Source organism: Hyla sarda, assembly GCF_029499605.1.
Source record: "Hyla sarda isolate aHylSar1 chromosome 1 unlocalized genomic scaffold, aHylSar1.hap1 SUPER_1_unloc_14, whole genome shotgun sequence".
Taxonomy (NCBI): Eukaryota; Metazoa; Chordata; class Amphibia; order Anura; family Hylidae; genus Hyla; species Hyla sarda.
In genome coordinates this window covers 487,209-511,481 of record NW_026607575.1, presented here as the reverse complement: position 1 = coordinate 511,481, position 24,273 = coordinate 487,209, and the positions used below count along the sequence as shown (strand labels likewise).

At 46.7% G+C, this 24,273-nt stretch overlaps 1 protein-coding gene across 1 annotated transcript in view; it reads left to right on the top strand.

Moving 5' to 3' along the window:
- Positions 1-1,699: 1,699 nt before the first annotated feature.
- Positions 1,700-24,273, top strand: part of LOC130297986 (uncharacterized) — a 60,517-nt gene continuing 37,943 nt past the window's right edge. Inside the window, exons 1-6 of the mRNA XM_056550861.1 lie at positions 1,700-1,781; positions 13,764-13,855; positions 13,953-14,044; positions 14,162-14,270; positions 14,860-16,844; positions 19,894-19,965. Coding sequence (XP_056406836.1) covers positions 13,825-13,855; positions 13,953-14,044; positions 14,162-14,270; positions 14,860-16,844; positions 19,894-19,965 — 2,289 coding nt within the window. The 5' untranslated portion in view covers positions 1,700-1,781; positions 13,764-13,824. The remainder of the gene's footprint in view (positions 1,782-13,763; positions 13,856-13,952; positions 14,045-14,161; positions 14,271-14,859; positions 16,845-19,893; positions 19,966-24,273) is intronic.

Below are 24,273 nucleotides of genomic sequence, written 5' to 3'. Positions count from 1 at the left end.
AGAGGAGTGAGGATCCTGATCACAAGAGCTTACAATCTATGAGGAGGAGACAAGAGGAGTGAGGATCCTGATCACAAGAGCTTACAATATATGAGGAGACAAGAGGAGCGAGGATCCTGATCACAAGAGCTTACAATCTATGAGGAGGAGACAAGAGGAGTAAGGATCCTGATCACAAGAGCTTACAATCTATGAGGAGGAGGAGACAAGAGGAGTGAGGATCCTGATCACAAGAGCTTACAATCTATGAGGAGGAGGAGACAAGAGGAGTGAGGATCCTGATCACAAGAGCTTACAATCTATGAGGAGGAGACAAGAGGAGTGAGGATCCTGATCACAAGAGCTTACAATCTATGAGGAGGAGGAGAGGAGTGAGGATCCTGATCACAAGAGCTTACAATCTATGAGGAGGAGGAGAGGAGTGAGGATCCTGATCACAAGAGCTTACAATCTATGAGGAGGAGACAAGAGGAGTGAGGATCCTGATCACAAGAGCTTACAATCTATGAGGAGGAGACAAGAGGAGTGAGGATCCTGATCACAAGAGCTTACAATCTATGAGGAGGAGGAGACAAGAGGAGCGAGGATCCTGATCACAAGAGCTTACAATCTATGAGGAGGAGACAAGAGGAGTGAGGATCCTGATCACAAGAGCTTACAATCTATGAGGAGACAAGAGGAGTGAGGATCCTGATCACAAGAGCTTACAATCTATGAGGAGGAGACAAGAGGAGTGAGGATCCTGATCACAAGAGCTTACAATCTATGAGGAGGAGGAGACAAGAGGAGTGAGGATCCTGATCACAAGAGCTTACAATCTATGAGGAGACAAGAGGAGTGAGGATCCTGATCACAAGAGCTTACAATCTATGAGGAGACAAGAGGAGTGAGGATCCTGATCACAAGAGCTTACAATCTATGAGGAGGAGGAGACAAGAGGAGTGAGGATCCTGATCACAAGAGCTTACAATCTATGAGGAGGAGACAAGAGGAGTGAGGATCCTGATCACAAGAGCTTACAATCTATGAGGAGGAGACAAGAGGAGTGAGGATCCTGATCACAAGAGCTTACAATCTATGAGGAGGAGGAGACAAGAGGAGTGAGGATCCTGATCACAAGAGCTTACAATCTATGAGGAGGAGGAGACAAGAGGAGTGAGGATCCTGATCACAAGAGCTTACAATCTATGAGGAGGAGGAGACAAGAGGAGCGAGGACCCTGATCACAAGAGCTTACAATCTATGAGGAGGAGGAGACAAGAGGAGTGAGGATCCTGATCACAAGAGCTTACAATCTATGAGGAGGAGGAGACAAGAGGAGTGAGGACCCTGATCACAAGAGCTTACAATCTATGAGGAGACAAGAGGAGCGAGGATCCTGATCACAAGAGCTTACAATCTATGAGGAGGAGGAGACAAGAGGAGTGAGGATCCTGATCACAAGAGCTTACAATCTATGAGGAGGAGACAAGAGGAGTGAGGATCCTGATCACAAGAGCTTACAATCTATGAGGAGGAGACAAGAGGAGTGATAATTTTTCCCCTTACAATAAAGTTGATTTAAAAGAGAAAACAAATAAAAAAAACATATAGTGGAGCTTCAGTCTGCAGTCCCGCCTTTTCCTGTCACATGACCATCCTCACAGGTCCTTCATCCACAATCTCTTCTAACCTGCTGAGCTCCGCCCCCACATGTACAGGTCACATGGTTGTGACATCATCACAGGTCCTACACCTCCGGGATATTCAGAGGAGATTGTGGTCGCGCAGTCAGTAATAAGGTAATTACATGAGGAGGGGGTTTGTTACAGTGTGTTATCAGTAACATCGTGTCCTTTCCCTTCTTCCTCCTATAACTCTCTATGGACTCACATGACACCAATCTACTAAATGCTTCTTCCCTCCTGTATATAGGGGAAGTCACATGACATGAGGAGGACAATGTAACTAATCTAGTGATTCTGCAGATAGAGGGGCGCTCATATTGTGGGGGTACAGATGGGCCGCACTTGTCATCAGGGGGTGTACCTAATAAAGTGGTCAGTGGGGGGAAATGTATCAAAGATTTTACCAACGTTTCGTGTTTACATTTTTGCGCAAGCTGTTATAATTTTTTTTTGCGTCTTTTTTTGCGCACATTCTGGTGCATTTCCTCCGGATGTGTAGGTTTCGGTGTAACCTTGGAGTGACATATTTAGTACGCACGGGTTTATTAACTGTGTATATTTCATTTACCTGCAGAAATCTTGCGCAATGACCATATTTTTTACGTAAATATAAGCCATCATGGACTGCACGTGGCGAGATGGAGAGTGGAGGTCTGAGGAGATGACTCTATTTACCCGCAATTTATGAAGCTCATTGCGCTTGATACATTTAGAGCTTCTGCGCACAATTTAGAATTCGGCAAAAGGGGTAAACTGCTTCTACCATCCACAAATAATGATACGTGTCCCCCAGGGAGTTTATATTAGGGAATCCTATAAGCCCCCCCCCCTTCCTCCTGTCACTTATATAAAGGTTCCCATTTAAACTAGGAAAGAGGAGGGAGGACAAATTATCATGCAGATCGGTGAGAGAGCGTACAAGGTATAATGGTGGGTGGAGAAGAGTCCTGTGGAGGGAGGAGAGGGGGAGAGGACAGAGGGGCAGATAGGTAAGAGAGGGGTCAGGACATAATGGTGGGGACAGATAGGTTAGAGAGGGGTCAGGACATAATGGTGGGGACAGATAGGTTAGAGAGGGGTCAGGACATAATGGTGGGGACAGATAGGTTAGAGAGGGTCAGGACATAATGGTGGGGACAGAGAGGTAAGAGAGGGGTCAGGACATAATGGTGGGGACAGATAGGTAAGAGAGGGGTCAGGACATAATGGTGGGGGCAGATAGGTAAGAGAGGGGTCAGGACATAATGGTGGGGGCAGATAGGTTAGAGAGGGGTCAGGACATAATGGTGGGGACAGATAGGTAAGAGAGGGGTCAGGACATAATGGTGGGGACAGATAGGTTAGAGAGGGGTCAGGACATAATGGTGGGGGCAGATAGGTTAGAGAGGAGTCAGGACATAATGGTGGGGACAGATAGGTAAGAGAGGGGTCAGGACATAATGGTGGGGACAGGTAGGTTAGAGAGGGGTCAGGACATAATGGTGGGGACAGATAGGTTAGAGAGGGGTCAGGACATAATGGTGGGGACAGATAGGTAAGAGAGGGGTCAGGACATAATGGTGGGGACAGATAGGTTAGAGAGGGTCAGGACATAATGGTGGGGACAGATAGGTAAGAGAGGGTCAGGACATAATGGTGGGGGCAGATAGGTAAGAGAGGGGTCAGGACATAATGGTGGGGGCAGATAGGTAAGAGAGGGTCAGGACATAATGGTGGGGACAGATAGGTTAGAGAGGGGTCAGGACATAATGGTGGGGACAGATAGGTTAGAGAGGGGTCAGGACATAATGGTGGGGACAGATAGGTTAGAGAGGGGTCAGGACATAATGGTGGGGGCAGATAGGTAAGAGAGGGGTCAGGACATAATGGTGGGGGCAGATAGGTAAGAGAGGGGTCAGGACATAATGGTGGGGACAGATAGGTTAGAGAGGGGTCAGGACATAATGGTGGGGACAGATAGGTTAGAGAGGGGTCAGGACATAATGGTGGGGACAGATAGGTTAGAGAGGGTCAGGACATAATGGTGGGGACAGATAGGTTAGAGAGGGGTCAGGACATAATGGTGGGGACAGATAGGTAAGAGAGGGTCAGGACATAATGGTGGGGGCAGATAGGTTAGAGAGGGGTCAGGACATAATGGTGGGGACAGATAGGTTAGAGAGGGTCAGGACATAATGGTGGGGGCAGATAGGTTAGAGAGGGGTCAGGACATAATGGTGGGGACAGATAGGTAAGAGAGGGGTCAGGACATAATGGTGGGGACAGATAGGTTAGAGAGGGTCAGGACATAATGGTGGGGACAGATAGGTTAGAGAGGGGTCAGGACATAATGGTGGGGACAGATAGGTAAGAGAGGGTCAGGACATAATGGTGGGGGCAGATAGGTAAGAGAGGGGTCAGGACATAATGGTGGGGGCAGATAGGTTAGAGAGGGGTCAGGACATAATGGTGGGGACAGAGAGGTAAGAGAGGGGTCAGGACATAATGGTGGGGACAGAGAGGTAAGAGAGGGGTCAGGACATAATGGTGGGGACAGAGAGGTAAGAGAGGGGTCAGGACATAATGGTGGGGACAGAGAGGTAAGAGAGGGGTCAGGACATAATGGTGGGGACAGAGAGGTAAGAGAGGGGTCAGGACATAATGGTGGGGGCAGGTAGGTTAGAGAGGGGTCAGGACATAATGGTGGGGACAGATAGGTTAGAGAGGGGTCAGGACATAATGGTGGGGACAGATAGGTTAGAGAGGGGTCAGGACATAATGGTGGGGGCAGATAGGTAAGAGAGGGGTCAGGACATAATGGTGGGGGCAGGTAGGTTAGAGAGGGGTCAGGACATAATGGTGGGGACAGATAGGTTAGAGAGGGGTCAGGACATAATGGTGGGGACAGATAGGTTAGAGAGGGGTCAGGACATAATGGTGGGGACAGATAGGTTAGAGAGGGGTCAGGACATAATGGTGGGGACAGAGAGGTTAGAGAGGGGTCAGGACATAATGGTGGGGACAGAGAGGTTAGAGAGGGGTCAGGACATAATGGTGGGGACAGAGAGGTAAGAGAGGGGTCAGGACATAATGGTGGGGACAGAGAGGTAAGAGAGGGGTCAGGACATAATGGTGGGGACAGATAGGTAAGAGAGGGGTCAGGACATAATGGTGGGGACAGATAGGTAAGAGAGGGGTCAGGACATAATGGTGGGGACAGGTAGGTAAGAGAGGGGTGGGGACAGATAGGTAAGAGAGGGGTCAGGACATAATGGTGGGGACAGATAGGTAAGAGAGGGATCAGGACATAATGGTGGGGGCAGATAGGTAAGAGAGGGATCAGGACATAATGGTGGGGGCAGATAGGTAAGAGAGGGGCCAGGACATAATGGTGGGGACAGGTAGGTTAGAGAGGGGTCAGGACATAATGGTGGGGGCAGGTAGGTTAGAGAGGGGTCAGGACATAATGGTGGGGGCAGATAGGTAAGAGAGGGGTCAGGACATAATGGTGGGGGCAGATAGGTAAGAGAGGGTCAGGACATAATGGTGGGGACAGGTAGGTAAGAGAGGGGTGGGGACAGATAGGTAAGAGAGGGGTCAGGACATAATGGTGGGGACAGATAGGTAAGAGAGGGGTCAGGACATAATGGTGGGGGCAGGTAGGTTAGAGAGGGGTCAGGACATAATGGTGGGGACAGATAGGTAAGAGATGGGTCAGAACATAATGGTGGGGACAGGTAGGTTAGAGAGGGGTCAGGACATAATGGTGGGGGCAGATAGGTTAGAGAGGGGTCAGGACATAATGGTGGGGACAGGTAGGTTAGAGAGGGGTCAAGACATAATGGTGGGGACATAATGGTGGGGACAGGTAGGTTAGAGAGGGGTCAGGACATAATGGTGGGGACAGGTAGGTTAGAGAGGGTCAGGACATAATGGTGGGGGCAGATAGGTTAGAGAGGGGTCAGGACATAATGGTGGGTGAAGAGGAGACCTGTGGGGGAGGAGAGGGACAGAGGACAGAGGGGCAGATCGGTGAGAGAGCGTACAGGGTATAATGGTGGGTGGAGAAGAGTCCTGTGGAGGGAGGAGAGGGGGAGAGGACAGAGGGGCAGATAGGTAAGAGAGGGGTCAGGACATAATGGTGGGGGCAGATAGGTTAGAGAGGGGTCAGGACATAATGGTGGGGACAGATAGGTAAGAGAGGGGTCAGGACATAATGGTGGGGGCAGATAGGTTAGAGAGGGGTCAGGACATAATGGTGGGGACAGATAGGTAAGAGAGGGTCAGGACATAATGGTGGGGGCAGATAGGTAAGAGAGGGTCAGGACATAATGGTGGGGACAGGTAGGTAAGAGAGGGGTGGGGACAGATAGGTTAGAGAGGGGTCCAGACATAATGGTGGGGACAGATAGGTAAGAGAGGGGTCAGGACATAATGGTGGGGGCAGGTAGGTTAGAGAGGGGTCAGGACATAATGGTGGGGACAGGTAGGTAAGAGAGGGGTCAGGACATAATGGTGGGGGCAGATAGGTTAGAGAGGGGTCAGGACATAATGGTGGGGACAGGTAGGTTAGAGAGGGGTCAGGACATAATGGTGGGGGCAGATAGGTAAGAGAGGGTCAGGACATAATGGTGGGGGCAGATAGGTTAGAGAGGGGCCAGGACATAATGGTGGGGGCAGATAGGTTAGAGAGGGGTCAGGACATAATGGTGGGGGCAGATAGGTTAGAGAGGGGTTAGGACATAATGGTGGGGGCAGATAGGTTAGAGAGGGGTCAGGACATAATGGTGGGGACAGGTAGGTTAGAGAGGGGTCAGGACATAATGGTGGGGGCAGGTAGGTTAGAGAGGGGTCAGGACATAATGGTGGGGGCAGGTAGGTTAGAGAGGGGTCAGGACATAATGGTGGGTGGAGAGGAGTCCTGTGGGGGGAGGAGAGGGGGAGAGGGCAGAGGGGCAGATAGGTTAGAGAGGGGTCAGGACATAATGGTGGGTGTAAAGGAATCTTGTGGGGGAGGAGAGGGGCAGATAGGTTAGAAAGGGATCAGGACATAATGGTGGGTGGAGAGGAGTCCTGTGGGGGGAGGAGAGGGGGAGAGGGGCAGATCCGTGAGAGAGCATACAGGACATAATGGTGGATGGAGAGGAGTCCTGTGGGGGGAGGAGAGGGGCAGAGGACAGAGGGGCAGATAGGTTAGAAAGGGGTCAGGACATAATGGTGGGTGGAGAGGAGACCTGTGGGGGGAGGAGAGGGGCAGAGGACAGAGGGGAAGATAGGTTAGAAAGGGGTCAGGACATAATGGTGGGGGCAGGTAGGTTAGAGAGGGGTCAGGACATAATGGTGGGGGCAGATAGGTTAGAGAGGGGTCAGGACATAATGGTGGGGGCAGGTAGGTTAGAGAGGGGTCAGGACATAATGGTGGGGGCAGATAGGTTAGAGAGGGTTCAGGACATAATGGTGGTGGGAGGTGAGGGGCAGATAGGTTAGAGAGGGTTCAGGACATAATGGTGGGGGCAGGTAGGTTAGAGAGGGGTCAGGACATAATGGTGGGGGCAGATAGGTTAGAGAGGGGTCAGGACATAATGGTGGGGGGAGTTAGGTTAGAGAGGGGTCAGGACATAATGGTGGGGGGAGGTGAGGGGCAGATAGGTTAGAGAGGGGTCAGGACATAATGGTGGGGGGAGGAGCGGGGCAGATAGGTTAGAGAGGGGTCGGGACATAATGGTGGGGGGAGAGGAGACCTGTGGGGGGAGGTGAGGGGCAGAGGACAGAGGGGAAGATAGGTTAGAGAGGGGTCAGGACATAATGGTGGGGGCAGATAGGTTAGAGAGGGGCCAGGACATAATGGTGGGGGCAGATAGGTAAGTGAGGGGTCAGGACATAATAGTGGGGGCAGATAGGTTAGAGAGGGGTCAGGACATAATGGTGGGGGGAGGTGAGGGGCAGATAGGTTACAGAGGGGTCAGGACATAATGGTGGGGGGAGGTAGGTTAGAGAGGGGTCAGGACATAATGGTGGGGGGAGGTGAGGGGTCAGGACATAATGGTGGGGGGAGGTGAGGGGTCAGGATATAATGGTGGGGTGAGAGGAGACCTGTGGGGGGAGATCAAGGTGTTACAGACCAGCGGTGAAAACAAATCTCTCCACAATAACCAAATAAATCCATTACTGAGACTGAATGTGTAAAACTAGATGGAAATGTAAAGTGTTCACAAATGTTAATTAGGTCACATGACGGGGCTGTCAGTGTGAACGATGTCGGGGAATCTCTAGGAATAATAAAAAATAGGAGAACACTGAATCTATAGACCCCCCCCCAACATTACTGAGGAGATAGTCATCTGCATACTTAAGTACAAGAGTGGGGTACCTGGGCGGGTACAGGGGGATGATGGGGGTTATAACTATCCAGATATTGATTGGGGTCAGGGTTCGGCAAAAACTCCAAAGGGGAGGAAATTCCTAAATTTATTCCAGGATAATTTTTCTGGGCCAGGTTGTGGAGGAGCCAACAAGAAGTGATGGATCTGGTTGGGAATTTAACGGTGTGCACCTCGGTGACCACAATATTATTATTATTATTAATTTATATAGCTTCTATAGAGGATAAGATGTCTAGAGGCGGAGTACTCCTTTAAAATACATAATCGCTGGTAAGATGGACACAGAGTAAATTGCTGACTGATATTAAGGAGGAGAGGGCCCTGCCTAGGAAGGCTTACAATATACAAGGTGACTAGTAGTCAGTCATAGTTCAGTGAGATATTGTAGGTCAGAGTCTTACCTGATGATACTGGTGTAAAAGAAGACGACGGCACTCACCATACGGCAGAATCACGAATAATTAATTCAGTAACGCAACTCTCCTGCCAACGATGGTGCTCAGTCCATAAACCAGGCGTATAAAAATACTGGTGTAAAAGAAGAAGACGACGGCACTCACCATACGGCAGAATCACGAATAATTAATTCAGTAACGCACCTCTCCTGCCAACGATGGTGCTCAGTCCATAAACCAGGCATATAAAAATACTGGTGTAAAAGAAGAAGACGACGGCACTCACCATACGGCAGAATCACGAATAATTAATTCAGTAACGCACCTCTCCTGCCAACGATGGTGCTCAGTCCATAAACCAGGCGTATAAAAATAGTGGTGTAAAAGAAGAAGACGACGGCACTCACCATACGGCAGAATCACGAATAATTAATTCAGTAACGCACCTCTCCTGCCAACGATGGTGCTCAGTCCATAAACCAGGCATATAAAAATACTGGTGTAAAAGAAGAAGACGACGGCACTCACCATACGGCAGAATCACGAATAATTAATTCAGTAACGCAACTCCTGCCAACGATGGTGCTCAGTCCATAAACCAGGCGTATAAAAATACTGGTGTAAAAGAAGAAGACGACGGCACTCACCATACGGCAGAATCACGAATAATTAATTCAGTAACGCACGTCTCCTGCCAACGATGGTGCTCAGTCCATAAACCAGGCATATAAAAATAGTGGTGTAAAAGAAGAAGACGACAGCACTCACCATACGGCAGAATCACGAATAATTAATTCAGTAACGCACCTCTCCTGCCAACGATGGTGCTCAGTCCATAAACCAGGCGTATAAAAATAGTGGTGTAAAAGAAGAAGACGACGGCACTCACCATACGGCAGAATCACGAATAATTAATCTTCAATATCGGTGCATGATCCACAGGTCAGGGACTAACACAGATAGCGGGGAACTTACGTTCCCCGCTATCTGTGTTAGTCCCTGACCTGTGTAACATGCACCAATATTAAAGATTTGTGATTCTACCGTATGGTGAGTGCTGTCGTCTTCTTCTTTTACACCAGTATTTTTATACGCCTGGTTTATGGACTGAGCACCATCGTTGGCAGGAGAGGTGCGTTACTGGTGAACAGTTTCAACTAAATTTGTTGGGCAACGAGGAGCCAGTGAAGGGACTGACTAGATACTAGATAGAGTAGGGCCCCAGCCTTGGGGGACTCCAACAGTGAGAGGTGAGGAGGTGAAGAGACGGGTGGGTGAGGTCTGAGGAGATCCAGGAGAGGGACCATTAGTGATGCCGAGGGATGAGTATATATGAGGAGGAAGTGGTCAACTGTGTCAAAGGCCGATGAGATATTCCGGGAGAATTTTCCACCTGGACCGGGTGCTAGCAAAATACAGGGTGCGCCATTTCTATGGATACACCTTAATAAAATGGGAATGGTCGGTGATAACTTCCTGTTTGTGGCGCATTAGTATATGTGAGGGGGGGAAACTTTTCAGGATGGGCGGTGACCATGGCGGCCATTTTGAAGTCGGACATTTTGAATCCAACTTTTGTTTTTTCAATAGGAAGAGGGTCATGTGACATATCAAACTTATTGGGAATTTCACAAGAAAAACAATAATGTGATTGGTTTTAACGTAACTTTATTCTATCATGAGTTATTTACAAGTTTCTGATCACTTATAAAATGTGTTCAATGTGCTGCCCATTGTGTTGGATTATCAATGCAACCCTCTTCTCTATATACTGCTATATACTACTATATACACCGCAGGAGAAATGCTAGCACAGGCTTCCAGTATCCGTATACACTGCTATATACTACTATATACACCGCAGGAGAAATTCTAGCACAGGCTTCCAGTATACACTGCTATATACTACTATATACACCGCAGGAGAAATGCTAGCACAGGCTTCCAGTATCTGTATACACTGCTATATACTATAATATACACTGCAGGAGAAATGCCAGCACAGGCTTCCAGTATCCGTATACACTGCTATATACTACTATATACACCGCAGGAGAAATGCTAGCACAGGCTTCCAGTATCTGTATACACTACTATATACACCGCAGGAGAAATGCTAGCACAGGCTTCCAGTATCTGTATACACTGCTATATACTACTATATACACCGCAGGAGAAATGCTAGCACAGGCTTCCAGTATCCATATACACTACTATATACTACTATATACACCGCAGGAGAAATGCCAGCACAGGCTTCCAGTATCTGTATACACTACTATATACACCGCAGGAGAAATGCTAGCACAGGCTTCCAGTATCCGTATATACTGCTATATACTACTATATACACCGCAGGAGAAATGCCAGCACAGGCTTCCAGTATCCGTATACACTGCTATATACTACTATATACACCGCAGGAGAAATGCTAGCACAGGCTTCCAGTATCTGTATACACTGCTATATACTACTATATACACCGCAGGAGAAATGCCAGCACAGGCTTCCAGTATCCGTATACACTGCTATATACTACTATATACACCACAGGAGAAATGCTAGCACAGGCCTCCAGTATCTGTATACACTGCTATATACTACTATATACACCGCAGGAGAAATGCTAGCACAGGCTTCCAGTATCTGTATACACTGCTATATACTACTGTATACACCGCAGGAGAAATGCCAGCACAGGCTTCCAGTATCCGTATACACTGCTATATACTACTATATACACCACAGGAGAAATGCTAGCACAGGCTTCCAGTATCTGTATACACTGCTATATACTACTATATACACCACAGGAGAAATGCTAGCACAGGCTTCCAGTATCTGTATACACTGCTATATACTACTATATACACCGCAGGAGAAATGCTAGCACAGGCTTCCAGTATCCATATACACTACTATATACTACTATATACACCGCAGGAGAAATGCTAGCACAGGCTTCCAGTATCTGTATACACTACTATATACACCGCAGGAGAAATGCTAGCACAGGCTTCCAGTATCCGTATATACTGCTATATACTACTATATACACCGCAGGAGAAATGCCAGCACAGGCTTCCAGTATCCGTATACACTGCTATATACTACTATATACACCGCAGGAGAAATGCTAGCACAGGCTTCCAGTATCTGTATACACTGCTATATACTACTATATACACCGCAGGAGAAATGCCAGCACAGGCTTCCAGTATTCGTATACACTGCTATATACTACTATATACACCGCAGGAGAAATGCTAGCACAGGCCTCCAGTATCCGTATACACTGCTATATACTACTATATACACCGCAGGAGAAATGCTAGCACAGGCTTCAGTATCCGTAGTTTCAGGTGCTGCATAACTCATGGTATATGGGGTACAAAGATAGGGGGGCCATTCTTAATCAATGGAAACCTCAAGGCCACTGGATATGCAAAATTGCTGCACGATGATGTTTCCCTCTTTATGCACTGAAGCTGCACGTTCCCTGAGTTTTTCCAGCAAGATGGTGACCACCACATAATGGGTGTCAGGTCCGAGCATTCCTAGATGAACAGTTTCCCGGAAAGTGGATTGGTCGTCGTGGGCCAGTTGAATGGCCCCCAAGGTCTCCCGATCTGATCCCCTTAGACTTTTATCTTTGGGGTCATCTGAAGGCAATTGTCTATGCTGTGAAGATACGAGATGTGCAGCACCTGAAACTACGGATACTGGAAGCCTGTGCTAGCATTTCTCCTGCGGTGTATATAGTAGTATATAGCAGTGTATACAGATACTGGAAGCCTGTGCTAGCATTTCTCCTGCGGTGTATATAGTAGTATATAGCAGTGTATACAGATACTGGAGGCCTGTGCTAGCATTTCTCCTGCGGTGTATATAGTAGTATATAGCAGTGTATACAGATACTGGAAGCCTGTGCTAGCATTTCTCCTGCGGTGTATATAGTAGTATATAGCAGTGTATACGGATACTGGAAGCCTCTTCCTATTGAAAAAACAAAAGTTGGATTCAAAATGGCCAACTTCAAAATGGCCGCCATGGTCACCACCCATCTTGAAAAGTTTCCCCCTCACATATACTAATGGGCCACAAACAGGAAGTTAATATCACCAACCATTCCCATTTTATTAAGGTGTATCCATAGAAATGACCCACCCTGTATATCAGCACTAGGACCATTTAAGAGAACAATGAGAGGCTGCTGCACCTTATTCTTGAAAAGGGGAAAACCCATACCCCTCCCCTTCATCCCCATCTACATTTCCACCATTGTTGTCCCCATCTACATTTCCACCATTGTTGTCCCCATCTACATTTCCACCATTGCTGTCCCCAATCTACATTTCCACCATTGTTGTCCCCATCTACATTTCCACCATTGCTGTCCCCATCTACATTTCCACCATTGCTGTCCCCCATCTACATTTCCACCATTGTTGTCCACATCTACATTTCCACCATTGTTGTCCCCATCTACATTTCCACCATTGTTGTCCCCATCTACATTTCCACCATTGCTGTCCCCATCTACATTTCCACCATTGCTGTCCCCCATCTACATTTCCACCATTGTTGTCCCCATCTAAATTTCCACCATTGCTGTCCCCATCTACATTTCCACCATTGCTGTCCCCCATCTACATTTCCACCATTGTTGTCCCCCCATCTACATTTCCACCATTGTTGTCCCCCCATCTACATTTCCACCATTGTTGTCCCCATCTACATTTCCACCATTGTTGTCCCCTCCATCTACATTTCCACCATTGTTGTCCCCTCCATCTACATTTCCACCATTGTTGTCCCCTCCATCTACATTTCCACCATTGTTGTCTCCATCTACATTTCCACCATTGTTGTCCCTCATCTACATTTCCACCATTGTTGTCCCTCATCTACATTTCCACCATTGTTGTCCCCAACTACATTTCCACCATTGTTGTCCCTCATCTACATTTCCACCATTGTTGTCCCTCATCTACATTTCCACCATTGTTGTCCCTCATCTACATTTCCACCATTGTTGTCCCCATCTACATTTCCACCATTGCTGTCCCCCCATCTACATTTCCACCATTGTTGTCCCCCCATCTACATTTCCACCATTGCTGTCCCCCCATCTACATTTCCACCATTGTTGTCCCCCCATCTACATTTCCACCATTGTTGTCCCCCCATCTACATTTCCACCATTGTTGTCCCCCCATCTACATTTCCACCATTGTTGTCCCCCATCTACATTTCCACCATTGTTGTCTCCATCTACATTCGCACCATTGTTGTCCCCATCTTTGGAGCCGCTCTATGTTATGGATGTCTCTTTGTAGGTGAGGTCTCCAGAACTGAATCCAGTAGGACATTACTGTCTATCTGTAGAAGGACACAAGGATGGAGGATCACCGGCCCCTCACATCACAAGGTAAGAAGAGACATATATATATATATCACTCTCACTACCTAGTAACATAGAAATCTATCCAGCACTGATGTATTCATTCCCTGTGTATTCCCTACAGATGGAGTCATTGATAGAAATCCACCCGAGAGGTGTCCCCGCCCTCTGCATTCCCAGGACTGTCCAGAGGGAAATGTCCCAGAGAAGCATCAGGTAGATGAGGCTGATCCTATATCTCTATAGGGGGGTCCTGCAGTCATAGATTTTGGGGGTCTCTGTTGCTCCTCCTGTCTGCTGTATTGTAGTGAATTGTTCTTTATGTCACATCAGGGGGGAGATCTGACTAATAATAAAGTGGAGGATGAAGAAGAGAGGATGAGGGGCCATCACCCATGTATGAGGGAAGTGAAGGAGGAACTATCAGAAGATTTTACCCCAGGTATGTAACAATAGATTCAGATGGAGTTCTGCTTTCACTACAACCATTGATCAGGTTACATGCTGCCCATAGAAGTCTATGGAGAGAAGGGAGATGAGTGATAAACGTAAAAGAGTTAAGCCGAAATTTGGGTAGGTTTCTCCTTGTGCCATCAGAACATCTCTGACCCAGCGTGGTCTGATCTCTGAGGGGTTTCCTGTGGCCACTGTTTTTATAGGGTCCCTCCATCATAATGGGGGACTTGGTCCGTAACATGATTAGGTAGGTGGTACGTGCCACAGTAACGTCTACAAATACCAAGATCTATGGTTTCCAATAGAACATTGTCCATCACTCTGCCGAAGGCTGTCCGGGCATGCTGGGAGTTGTAGTTTTATAACAGCTGGAGGCACCCAGGCTGGGAAACACTTCTATAGACACTTTGGGTTGAAGTGTATTTCACCAATACTCTCCTTACTGCACACCATTGTTTGTAGTGTTTTTTTATTTTATTTATTCTTTTGTTTTTTTTATTGCGTCTAGATTTACATACAATAAAAATTGTGAAGATCAGATTTTTAAATTTAAAAATCCAATTTTATCCCAACAGAAAATCTCATTACGAACTCTGAGGGAAACGTCATGTTATCTGTAAATTATATAGGAGAAGATGGAGAGATCATAAAGCGCTCCTCAGGAGAAGATGGAGAGATCATGGAGCGCTCCTCAGGAGAAGATGGAGAGATCATGGAGCGCTCCTCAGGAGAAGATGTAGAGATCATGGAGCGCTCCCTAGGAGAAGATGTAGAGATCATAGAGCGCTCCTCAGGAGAAGATGAAGAGATCATGGAGCGCTCCTCAGGAGATTTAGAGATCATTGAGCGCTCCTCAGGAGAAGATGAAGAGATCATGGAGCGCTCCTCAGGAGAAGATGGAGAGATCATGGAGCGCTCCTCAGGAGAAGATGGAGAGATCATGGAGCGCTCCTCAGGAGAAGATGGAGAGATCATGGAGCGCTCCTCAGGAGAAGATGAAGAGATCATGGAGCGCTCCTCAGGAGAAGACCTCCTTACCCCTAATGTCCATTCAGATCTATCATATAATGATCCCCCTTCTCCTGACCAATCACACATGGTCACCACGAGGACAGGTCAGAAAAGGGGGGAATTGTTTCATTGTTACAAATGTGGAAGACATTTTACAAAAAAATCTGATCTTACTATACACAGAAAACAACATGCAAGAAAAATGTCGCATTCGTGTCCAGAATGTGGAAAATGTTTTGCACATAAATCAGGTCTTGTTAGACACGTTAGAATTCACACAGGAGAGAAGCCGTATTCATGTTCAGAATGCGGGAAATGTTTTTATACTAAAGACAAACTTGTGGACCATCGGAAAATTCACACAGGAGAGCTGCTGTTTTCGTGTGCAGAATGTGGAAAATCTTTTCCCTATAAGTCAATGCTTATTAAACATGAAAGAGTTCACACAGGAGAGAAGCCGTATTCGTGTTCAGAATGTGGAAAATGTTTTACGCATAAATGGGATCTTGTTTCACATGAGAGAATTCACACAGGGGAGAAGCCGTATGTATGTTCCGAATGCGGGAAATGTTTTGCCAGACCAACAAACTTGAGTACACATATGAAAATTCACACTGGAGAGAAGCCAAACCCATGTTTAGAATGTGGAAAATGCTTTATAAGTAAATCTGATCTTGTTAAGCATGAGAGAATTCACACAGGAGAGAGGCCATACTTGTGTACAGAGTGTGGAAAATGTTTCAGAAGCAAATCCTATCTTGATAAACATGGAATCAATTGTAAAGCAGAAAAGCCGTTTTCATGTTCAGACTGTGGGAAAGGTTTTACAGAACAATCCCTTCTTGTTAAACATGAGAGGAGTCACATGGGAGAGAAGCCATATTCATGTTCAGAATGTGGAAAATGCTTTAAAAATCAAGCAAAACTTGTAATGCATAAGAGAATTCACACAGGAGAGAAGCAATATTCATGTTCAGATTGTGGAAAATGCTTTAAAAAGAAAGCAAAACTTGTATTACATAAGAGAATTCACACAGGAGAGAAGCCATTTTCATGTTCAGAATGCGGTAAATGTTTTAGAGAACAAGCAAAAGTTTATTTACATATGAGAGTTCACACAGGAGAGAAGCCATATACATGTTCAGAATGTGGGAAATGTTTCGCCAAAAAATCAAATCTTAATTCACATGCGAAAATTCACACTGGAGAGAAGCCATACTTATGTTCAGAATGTGGTAAATGTTTTGTAGATAAACCAAGTCTTGCTAGACATGAGAAAACTCACAAAGGAGAGACGCCTTATTCGTGTACAGAATGTGGGAAAAGTTTTACACGGAAATCACGTCTTGCACTACATGCCAGATGTCACACAGGAGAGAAGCCCTATTCTTGTTCAGAATGTGGGAAATGTTTTGCATGCAAATCAGCTCTTGTTAGACATGAGAGAAGTCACCCAGGCAACAGGCCATATTCGTGTTCTGTATGTGGGAAAGGTTTTTCAGAAAAATGCTTACTTGTTAAGCATGAGAAAATTCACACTGGGGAGAAGTAAATTTCATGTTCTGTATGTGGGAAATGTGTTGTGGATATAAGGAAGAGTAGAGGACCCTTGTTTACTCCCAAAGCGGTGAAGCTGAATTGTCGCAATGAACCTTCATCCTGATCACAAATTTATACATCACCCGCAGGAGAATTCAGAATGGGGAAGTAAAGTTCTCTTCTCACCACATTGTTGTGACAGAACACGTCAGGACACCTATCGACTGATTCCTCCTCCGCGTTACTGTAGTCAGATCTATAAAGTTTTGCAGCCACTATCGCCTCCAGAAAAGGTAGTTTTGCTTTTATATCCGATCTCTCCAACTATATCCTCAGCTCTTGGCACCAAATACAGCTGACGGATCCCCTCTAAACAAGCGGACAAATGTATAAAAAAACAAAAAAGGATCTTCGTTCATGTTGTAGAAAATAAAATTCTATAAAAAATACATTTATTTTTTGTTGCAAATAACTTTTATTGGTTTTAAAGGGGTACTCCGCTGCTCAGCATTTGGAACTGTTCCAGATGCTGTAGCCGGGAGCTCTTGATGTCATAGCCCCACCCCCTCATGACATCACGGCCCACCCCCTCAATGCAAGTCTATGGGACGGGGCGTGACGGCGGTCGGACACGCAGGAGGTAGGTAGGGACCCTCCTGCTGTCCTGCAAGCTGTTCGGGATGCCGTGATTTCACCACAGCTATCCCAAACAGCCCGACTGAGCTGCCGGGATGGTTTCGGTTTCACTGCAGACATGACCGTCAACTTTGATCGCCACGTCTGAAGGGTTAATACCGGGCATCACCAGGATCGATGATGTCCAGTATTAGCCACGGGTCCCGGCCGTTGGCCGCCAGGACCGACCCGATAGGATACGGGTGTAGCCGGCGCAGGACGTAAATATACATCCAGTGTCGTTAAGGGGTTAAGTGATTACAGATATGAGTACAAATAACAAAACATTCCTGATACAGGAAGAGTCAAAGAAAGAGAAAACAAGTAAACAAAGACACAAAGGGTAAAGTATATCCTCTATATTGTAACAGATATACAATAAAACTGCCCTGTATTGTTATACACTCAATAAAATGTATCTCTCAATCGCACAATAAGATGGAACAAATATTCCACATCTGACACAAAGTAAAAAATACATTTATTTTTCATTTTGTTCTGTGGCTTAAGTTCCTATTGCTGCCCCTTTGGTCTCTGTAATATGAATCACACCCTGGATACCGGATGTAGGTTGTATCCCTCAGTCTTTACCGGATGTAGTTTGTATCCCTCAGTCTTTACTGGATGTAGTTTGTATCCCTCAGTCTTTACCGGATGTAGTTTGTATCCCTCAGTCTTTACCGGATGTAGTTTGTATCCCTCAGTCTTTACCGGATGTAGTTTGTATCCCTCAGTCTTTACCGGATGTAGTTTGTATCCCTCAGTCTTTACCGGATGTAGTTTGTATCCCTCAGTCTTTACCGGATGTAGTTTGTATCCCTCAGTCTTTACCGGATGTAGTTTGTATCCCTCAGTCTTTACCGGATGTAGTTTGTATCCCTCAGTCTTTACTTGATGTAGTTTGTATTCCTCAGTCTTTACTGGATGTAGTTTGTATCCCTCAGTCTTTACTGGATGTAGTTTGTATCCCTCAGTCTTTACTGGATGTAGTTTGTATTCCTCAGTCTTTACCGGATGTAGTTTGTATCCCTCAGTCTTTACCGGATGTAGTTTGTATCCCTCAGTCTTTACCGGATGTAGTTTGTATTCCTCAGTCTTTACCGGATGTAGTTTGTATCCCTCAGTCTTTACCGGATGTAGTTTGTATCCCTCAGTCTTTACCGGATGTAGTTTGTATCCCTCAGTCTTTACCGGATGTAGTTTGTATCCCTCAGTCTTTACCGGATGTAGTTTGTATCCCTCAGTCTTTACTGGATGTAGTTTGTATCCCTTAGTCTTTACCGGATGTAGTTTGTATTCCTTAGTCTTTACTGGATGTAGTTTGTATCCCTCAGTCTTTACTGGATGTAGTTTGTATCCCTCAGTCTTTACTGGATGTAGTTTGTATCCCTCAGTCTTTACCGGATGTAGTTTGTATTCCTCAGTCTTTACCGGATGTAGTTTGTATTCCTCAGTCTTTACCGGATGTAGTTTGTATCCCTCAGTCTTTACCGGATGTAGTTTGTATCCCTCAGTCTTTACCGGATGTAGTTTGTATCCCTCAGTCTTTACCGGATGTAGTTTGTATTCCTCAGTCTTTACCGGATGTAGTTTGTATTCCTCAGTCTTTACCGGATGTAGTTTGTATTCCTCAGTCTTTACCGGATGTAGTTTGTATTCCTCAGTCTTTACCGGATGTAGTTTGTATCCCTCAGTCTTTACCGGATGTAGTTTGTATCCCTCAGTCTTTACCGGATGTAGTTTGTATCCCTCAGTCTTTACCGGATGTAGTTTGTATTCCTCAGTCTTTACTGGATGTAGTTTGTATCCCTCAGTCTTTACCGGATGTAGTTTGTATCCCTCAGTCTTTACCGGATGTAGTTTGTATCCCTCAGTCTTTACCGGATGTAGTTTGTATCCCTCAGTCTTTACCGGATGTAGTTTGTATCCCTTAGTCTTTACCGGATGTAGTTTGTATTCCTCAGTCTTTACCGGATGTAGTTTGTATCCCTCAGTCTTTACCGGATGTAGTTTGTATCCCTCAGTCTTTACCGGATGTAGTTTGTATCCCTCAGTCTTTACCGGATGTAGTTTGTATCCCTTAGTCTTTACCGGATGTAGTTTGTATCCCTCAGTCTTTACCGGATGTAGTTTGTATTCCTCAGTCTTTACCGGATGTAGTTTGTATCCCTTAGTCTTTACCGGATGTAGATTGTATTCCTCAGTCTTTACTGGATGTAGTTTGTATCCCTCAGTCTTTACCGGATGTAGTTTGTATCCCTCAGTCTTTACCGGATGTAGTTTGTATCCCTCAGTCTTTACCGGATGTAGTTTGTATCCCTCGGTCTTTACTGGATGTAGTTTGTATCCCTCAGTCTTTACTGGATGTAGTTTGTATTCCTTAGTCTTTACAGGATGTAGTTTGTATTCCTCAGTCTTTACTGGATGTAGTTTGTATTCCTCAGTCTTTACTGGATGTAGGTTGTATTCCTTAATCTATACTGGATGTAGTTTGTATCCCTCAGTCTTTACTGGATGTAGTTTGTATTCCTCAGTCTTTACTGGATGTAGTTTGTATCCCTTAGTCTTTACTGGATGTAGTTTGTATCCCTTAGTCTTAAATATAGTTGGCCCGCTGTAGTGAGGAGCCCATTACCAACCAAAAAAATATAAGCAAAAACCATGCTCATCTTCTCGGCTCCCCCACAGTCACCACCATCTTCTGCTCTTTTTCCTGCAGCCACTAGAGTCCGGGAGCATCACTCACTGTGCACATCCCAGAGGAAGAGATGCTCCTCGCCTCTAGTAGTCGCAGACATGGCGCAAGCCTTATTTTAAGATATCAAACCTGTTCTTAGCCACGCCCCCTCCCCTGTCCGGCCAATTTCCCCAAGGTCCTCACCTCAGTCTACTATAGTTCCTTGCAGGCAGGAAATGCCCACTTGACGGTTCATAAGAATTAATCAAAAGTACCTTACATGTGACCCTACTCTAATGCAGTAAAGGAGGAAAGTATTTGACCCCCTCCTGATTTTGTACCTTTTTCCACCGACATAGAAATAATCCATCTATAAATTTAATGGTCGGTGAGAAACAAAATAACAAAAAAATCCATAAAAAACACATTTCATATAAGTTATGATTGGATTTGCATTTTACTCAGTGAAATAAGGATATGACCCCCTATTAATAAGTAGGATTTCTGGCTAAATGGTGTCTTTTATACAAGTAAGGAGCTGAGATTAGGAGCACTCTTATACAGGTTGTGACGAACCGCCTTGGGGATTAGCTCTCGGATCGCCCTGGTCACTTGCCACGGGACACGTTCCTCACAATAACACCACAGACCACAGTTCAGGATATATGTCTGGCTCCTCACCAGCTTTATTTTCACAGGTTGCAGGTAAAACAAAACATAGACAGGAACAAAATAAAGTCCTAGACTGTCTGGTCGCTGACTAGAACTCTCAGCATGCCCTGTCTACCAACTGGTGAGCTTCCCTCATCCAGTAAAAACATGTGCCCCTGCAACCTGTTTCCTCACAGTTCACACTCGAACTTGGGCCACTCACAGCTCCGGCTGTGTGCCTCCAACAAGGCCCTGTGTGTTTCCCTTTAACAGCCAGCATACTGTTTCCAAGGGAGAGCCCAGATTAGACTGAGCCTCCATGTTATATACACCTCCCGTCCCTGCTGCCTCATTCATTAAGCCGCAGGTGAGAGATTCTCCAAAGGGAGCAAAGGAAATCCACCCTTTCCTTGCCACTTTATCACAAGGTATAGAGCTGAGATTAGGAGCACTCTCTTATACAGTTATAGAGCTGAGATGAAGAGCACTGTCTTATACAGCTAACAAACTAAGATTAGAAACACTTATACAGGTAAAGAGCTGAGATTAGGAGCACTCTTATACAGGTAACGAGCTGAGATTAGGAACACTCTCATACAGTTATAGAGCTGAGATTAGGAGTACTCTCTTATAAAGGTAATGAGCAGAGAGTAGGGGCACCCTCTTATACCGGTAACAACCTGAGATTAGGGGCACTCTCTTATACAGGTAAGGAGATGAAATTTGGAGCAACCTCATATAGGCAAGGAGCCTAGGTTAGGAGCACGCTCTTATCCAGGTAAGGAGCAGAGATTAGGAGCACTCTCTTATACAGGTAAGGAGCTAAGACTAGGAGCACTGTCTTATACAGGTGTCACGATGCCGGCTGGCAGGTAGTGGATCCTCTGTGCCAGAGAGGGATTGGCGTGGACCGTGCTAGTGGATCGGTTCTAAGTCACTACTGGTATTCACCAGAGCCCGCCGCAAAGCGGGATGGTCTTGCTGCGGCGGTAGTGACCAGGTCGTATCCACTAGCAACGGCTCAACCTCTCTGACTGCTGAAGATAGGCGCGGTACAAGGGAGTAGACAGAAACAAGGTCGGACGTAGCAGAAGGTCGGGGCAGGCAGCAAGGATCGTAGTCGGGGGCAACGGCAGGAGGTCTGGAACACAGGCTAGGAACACACAAGGAAACGCTTTCACTGGCACAATGGCAACAAGATCCGGCGAGGGAGTGAAGGGGAAGTGAGGTATAAATAGGGAGTGCACAGGTGAACACACTAATTGGAACCACTGCGCCAATCAGCGGCGCAGTGGCCCTTTAAATCGCAGAGACCCGTCGCGCGCGCGCCCTAGGGAGCGGGGCCGCGCGCGCCGGGACAGGACAGACGGAGAGCGAGTCAGGTACGGGAGCCGGGATGCGCATCGCGAGCGGGCGCTACCCGCATCGCGAATCGCATCCCGGCTGGAGACGGTATCGCAGCGCACCGGGTCAGTGGAGCTGCCCGGAGCGCTGCGGTAGCGAGAGAGAAGCGAGCGCTCCGGGGAGGAGCGGGGACCCGGAGCGCTCGGCGTAACAGTACCCCCCCCTTGGGTCTCCCCCTCTTCTTAGAGCCTGAGAACCTGAGGAGCAGACTTTTGTCTAGGATGTTGTCCTCAGGTTCCCAGGATCTCTCTTCAGGTCCACAGCCCTCCCAATCCACCAAAAAGAACCTTTTTCCTCTGACCGTCTTGGAGGCCAGTATCTCTTTCACTGAGAAGACGTCAGAAGAACCGGAGACAGGAGTGGGAGAAACTAACTTGGGAGAGAAACGGTTGATGATGAGTGGTTTAAGAAGAGAGACATGAAAGGCATTAGGAATACGGAGAGAAGGAGGAAGAAGAAGTTTGTAAGAGACAGGATTAATTTGGCACAAGACTTTGAAAGGACCAAGATAGCGTGGACCCAGTTTGTAACTGGGGACACGAAAGCGGACATATTTAGCGGAGAGCCATACCTTGTCTCCGGGAGCAAAAATGGGGGGAGCTCTTCTTTTCTTATCGGCAAACTTTTTCATGCGAGATGAAGCCTGTAAAAGAGAATCTTGGGTCTCTTTCCATATGGTGGAAAGATCACGAGTCACTTCATCTACAGCGGGCAAACCAGAGGGCAAGGGAGTAGGGAGGGGGGGAAGAGGGTGACGGCCGTACACCACGAAAAATGGGGATTTGGAGGAAGATTCAGAGACTCTAAAGTTATACGAGAATTCGGCCCATGGTAGAAGATCTGCCCAATCATCCTGGCGGGAGGAAACAAAATGTCGTAAATAATCACCCAAGACCTGGTTAATTCTTTCTACTTGTCCATTGGATTGAGGATGATATGCAGAAGAAAAGTTTAATTTAATCTTGAGTTGTTTACAGAGAGCCCTCCAGAATTTTGACACGAATTGGACGCCTCTATCCGAGACTATCTGTGTGGGCAACCCGTGAAGACGAAAAATGTGTACAAAAAATTGTTTAGCCAACTGAGGCGCTGAAGGAAGACCAGGAAGAGGGATGAAATGTGCCATCTTGGAGAATCGATCAACGACCACCCAAACAACAGTGTTGCCACGGGATGGGGGTAGGTCTGTAATAAAATCCATACCAATCAGAGACCAAGGCTGTTCGGGGACAGGCAGAGGATGAAGAAAACCAGCGGGCTTCTGGCGAGGAGTCTTATCCCGGGCACAGACAGTGCAGGCTCGCACAAAGTCCACGACATCCGTCTCCAGAGTCGGCCACCAATAGAAGCGAGAGATGAGTTGCACAGATTTCTTGATGCCTGCATGACCTGCGAGATGGGAGGAGTGACCCCATTTGAGGATTCCGAGGCGTTGGCGTGGAGAGACGAAGGTCTTTCCTGGAGGAGTTTGCCTGATGGAGGCTGGAGAAGTGGAAATCAGGCAGTCAGGAGGAATGATGTGTTGCGGAGAGAGTTCAACTTCCGAGGCATCCGAGGAACGAGAGAGAGCATCGGCCCTAATGTTCTTATCGGCAGGCCGAAAGTGAATTTCAAAATTAAATCGGGCAAAGAACAGAGACCACCTGGCCTGGCGAGGATTCAGCCGTTGGGCAGACTGGAGATAGGAGAGGTTCTTGTGATCGGTGTAAATAATAACTGGAAATCTTGATCCCTCCAGCAGATGCCTCCATTCCTCAAGTGCTAATTTAATGGCTAGAAGCTCTCGATCCCCGATGGAGTAGTTCCTCTCCGCCGGAGAGAAGGTCCTAGAAAAAAAACCACAAGTAACAGCATGCCCGGAAGAATTTTTTTGTAGAAGGACCGCTCCAGCTCCTACAGAGGAGGCATCAACCTCCAATAGGAAGGGTTTAGATGGGTCAGGTCTGGAGAGCACGGGAGCCGAAGAAAAGGCAGACTTGAGCCGTTTAAAGGCGTCTTCCGCTTGAGGAGGCCAAGACTTGGGATTGGCATT